We start from the raw sequence: 3,934 nt of genomic DNA on the forward strand, positions 1-3,934 counted from the left end.
TGCCCAGAGGCTGTTTTCCATCCCATGCACAAATTCTAAAAAAGCAACGGATGAAAGAGAAAACCTAGGAAGTGAAAACTGAATGTTAACAATAAGGTAGGAGAAAGGAGAGAAAGGAAAGCGCGAGGACCATCGCAGCCCAGCCGCCACCGCCAGCCGCGCCGCCGTGTCTGAGCCGAGGAGCCCCGGTCGCCGCCCCGCCGCGCCTTCCGCCGCCGGCTCCCGCGTCCTCGGACTCGTTTCCAACAGCCGGTTAAAACATGGTGGATTACTATGAAGTTCTAGGCGTGCAGAGACATGCCTCAGCCGAGGATATTAAAAAGGGATATAGGAAACTGGCACTGAAGTGGCATCCAGATAAAAATCCTGAGAATAAAGAAGAAGCGGAGGGAAAATTCAAACAAGTAGCTGAGGCGTATGAGGTGTTATCAGATGCTAAAAAAACGGGACATCTATGACAAATACTGCAAAGAAGGGTTAAACGGTGGTGGTGGAGGTGGAAGTCATTTCGACAGTCCGTTTGAGTTTGGCTTCACATTCCGAAACCCAGATGATGCCTAGAGGGAATTTTTTGGTGGGAGGGACCCATTTTCATTCGACTTCTTCGAAGACCCGTTTGAGGACTTCTTTGAGAATCGAAGGGTCCCCCGCGGAAGCCGGAACCGAGGCACGGGGTTGTTTTTCTCCGCTTTCAGTGGATTTCCCTCTTTTGGAGGGGGATTTTCTTCTTTTGATACAGGATTCACTTCCTTTGGTTCACTAGGTCACGGGGGCCTCACTTCATTCTCTTCCACGGCATTTGGTGGCAGTGGGATGGGCAACTACAAATCTATATCAACTTCTACTGAAGTGGTTAATGGCAGAAAAATCACTACAAAGTGGATTGTCGAGAATGGTCAAGAGAGAGTGGAAGTTGAAGAAGACGGCCAGCTGAAGTCCTTGACGATAAATGGTAAGGAGCAGCTGCTGCGCTTGGATAACAAGTAGCTCTCCGCACGTGCGCAGCAGAGCGTTCCCTCTGGCGCGTGGGAGGATTGACAGGAACATTTTTTTGAAGATTTCACAGGAACTCGACTTTCAGTATAACTGTACTTAATCTAAAGTATTTATACACAGTTCATCGGAGCCCTACTTGTCATAGACTTTTGAGTTTATTGTTGGGACCACATGATAGGACCATTTTTTTTTTGTCTTTAAAATTGTTGTAAATCTCTGTATGCACTTTGCTTTTTTATTAAATGTAATCCAAGGTGGCCGTGACTCTTCCGTACACTAACACCAGCAGGGACCTGCTTTTCCATTGTGTTTGAAACATGAGCCAAGTAGTGTCAGCCTGCTGTGAAGTTAACATCGCCAGGGCGAATCTTCCACAAAAGTAATTTCAAGTTTTTTTCAGTATATAGTAGTGAAAGACATTAATGCATTAATGGTAATACATTTCTGGTTTAATATAAATTGAGGATGTTTTCTAGTTGTGCATGAATGCTGGCAACTTAGTAAGTTTTGACAATTGTTTACATATGTAATGTGTTAAGCTTAGGTTTAAAAAGTTAAGCTGGTAAACTGGGTCTTTGTCATTTGCTTAAAAAAAAAGAAAATAAATGCAAAAAAAAAAAAAAAACAATAAGGTAAATGGATCACTAATTAAGAAAACCCAAACGGGTAAACAAGCTATTACCTGAAAGTAGGCTGGATACTTGGTGAAGGGCAGTACACTTTTTGAGGCGAGGTCCCATTATATCTGGAATGCTCTTCCCAAGGGTTCCTATGCTTCTGAAATTATTTCACTTGATTGCAAGGAGAAACTCACCTATAGAATCTGACTTAGTTTTCAAACGTGTGGTATCACATATACAACCAAAAAGCGTACTTAAATGTCTTTGGAAATTCAGAAGGGAGTTATTCTGCCCAAAATGCAGCTGGCTTAATGAGAAGAAGAAAGACTTTGTTCCCTTAAGTTTTTAAGAAAACGAAAACATTACTCTCCATGATTAGCAATGTTATCTTATTACAATCTATTCAAATTCTTAACTAATCCACATGTCCAGTTTAAAAAAGTGAGCATTTCAGAATCTCATATATTCCCCTTCTCTGCTTAAGAGTTAATATCAAATAGATGTCTTCATTTTTTATGTCAAAGGAAAGAAAGGAAGATGAGGTGTATGAGTATGTGTGTAGATTATCATCTACCTCCTGGTTTCCTACCTTGAGGTCCAGGAATAGGTTTCAGGAGGTCACGACCCCCCACTAAATTGTATGTACAACTTATGTGTGTGTACCTTTTCTGGGGAGAGACTCCTTAGCTTTTATCAAATTCTCAAATGAGTTCAAGACAATGAATGTAGGTTGGATGGTGCAGAATACTTCAAGACCATAAAGCATGGTAACAGGCTATTGCCAGACTGCCAGAGGAAGTACCAGTGGGGTTGTCACCAACAAGGACAAGCTAGCGAACCCAAAGGCTGACCCTCCTCATGGTGAGTCCCCGGTGAAGACCCTGGAGAAAGTTAACACATGATGTAACAATTATGGCTACAGAAATAAAGCAAATAATGACCATTACCCAACACTGGAGCACTCTCCAGTCATTTTCTAATCCTGATCATCTTTTAAGTTTCCAGCTATATTGAAAAGTAGTATGTTATGTGTTTATTGGGCCCTCACCATCACAAATCTTATAATTTGACAAAAACTCCATCAATATTGAGGTGAGTCACACAATAAGGGTGTTCATTCACCTATTTATAAAACAGGGAGAATGATCAAAGACACTCCCAGCCTTCTTCAAACAGTGGCTTGATTGCTGAATAAGAGAAAACTTAACAAAAGGGCTTGGAGAGTTTTCCAAGGAAATCACACCCTTGACACCCTCATTATTGTTACTCCTCCAGATACATTACTAAAGCTCATACATTTAGCACTTTCTCTCAATTTCAAACTGGGAGAATTCCTAAGTCATTTTCATGCTATCAGAGCCCTTGCGCTTATAGAATTTATAATTGTTTTACTGTTACCATGAATGTTTCATTTTATCTCCATTGCTAACCATCCTAGAGTGTTCCAAGTTCCTTATTCATAAATATTTGCATAACTATTATCTAAAAATGGTTTTGGTCAAGGTCATTTATAAGGGGAAGGCATTCCCTCCCAGAAGGGAGGGATGGGTTACAGACTTGCTGTTAACTGTATCCTTTCTAATAATAAACTCTAGAAAGAGGACAGACTTTGTTTAGTCATTGCATGGCAACCAATAGGTGATCATTAAATATTCATTACATAAATTAATAAAGCTCTAGGATGTTGATAATGCATGGCAGTAATGATCCCACTAATATCATTTTGAAATGCTAATGGAACTTGATAAAGGCAGAAGTCACCAGTTAAAACCACCAGTTGGAAATATATACACAATCTAATAATTTGAGAATCATTTTAAAGAAGCTAGCTAGCTTCAAATATATTTTGCATGGTGTTACTATTGTGTATGTATAATGTACCAAAAATTACCTTCTTTTGTGTGTGATTTTAAAAATTAGCTGCACTTTTTAATTAAAAATAACTTTTATTATATTTATTACAAAAGCAATACATATTATTCACAAATTTTAGCATGATCTTATTTATCCAGGAGGTAAACTTTTCTCCAGAGAAATGTATCTCTTAGTTTATACTTATAATAAAAATCAATGAAAAAAAAAGTATTCAAAAGAAATCCACTGTGCCTTCACATAGTTATTATCCTTTTACAGAAGACGGGTACCTACATTCTGAAATTTTAATTTAAGGTAATACTATGGACTTTAAACTTAAATACTCAAAATACCTAAATTTCTACCAAACAAAACCTGACAACACAAATTACCTTACGTTCTGATTAAATACATGCTGATGTTAATATGGGGACTTAAAAATACCTTACATGGATGAATAAATA

The 3,934-nt window shown here is 38.7% G+C and overlaps 1 protein-coding gene across 1 annotated transcript; it reads left to right on the top strand.

Moving 5' to 3' along the window:
* Window positions 1–84: 84 nt before the first annotated feature.
* On the top strand, window positions 85–1,416 carry LOC133087808 (dnaJ homolog subfamily B member 6-like). The gene is given in 2 exon segments (XM_061185446.1): window positions 85–437; window positions 439–1,416. Coding segments are annotated over 2 exon segments (726 nt in total). The 5' UTR covers window positions 85–260; the 3' UTR covers window positions 988–1,416.
* Window positions 1,417–3,934: the final 2,518 nt, after the last annotated feature.

This window comes from Eubalaena glacialis, chromosome 3 (genome assembly GCF_028564815.1).
Source record: "Eubalaena glacialis isolate mEubGla1 chromosome 3, mEubGla1.1.hap2.+ XY, whole genome shotgun sequence".
Classification (NCBI taxonomy): Eukaryota; Metazoa; Chordata; class Mammalia; order Artiodactyla; family Balaenidae; genus Eubalaena; species Eubalaena glacialis.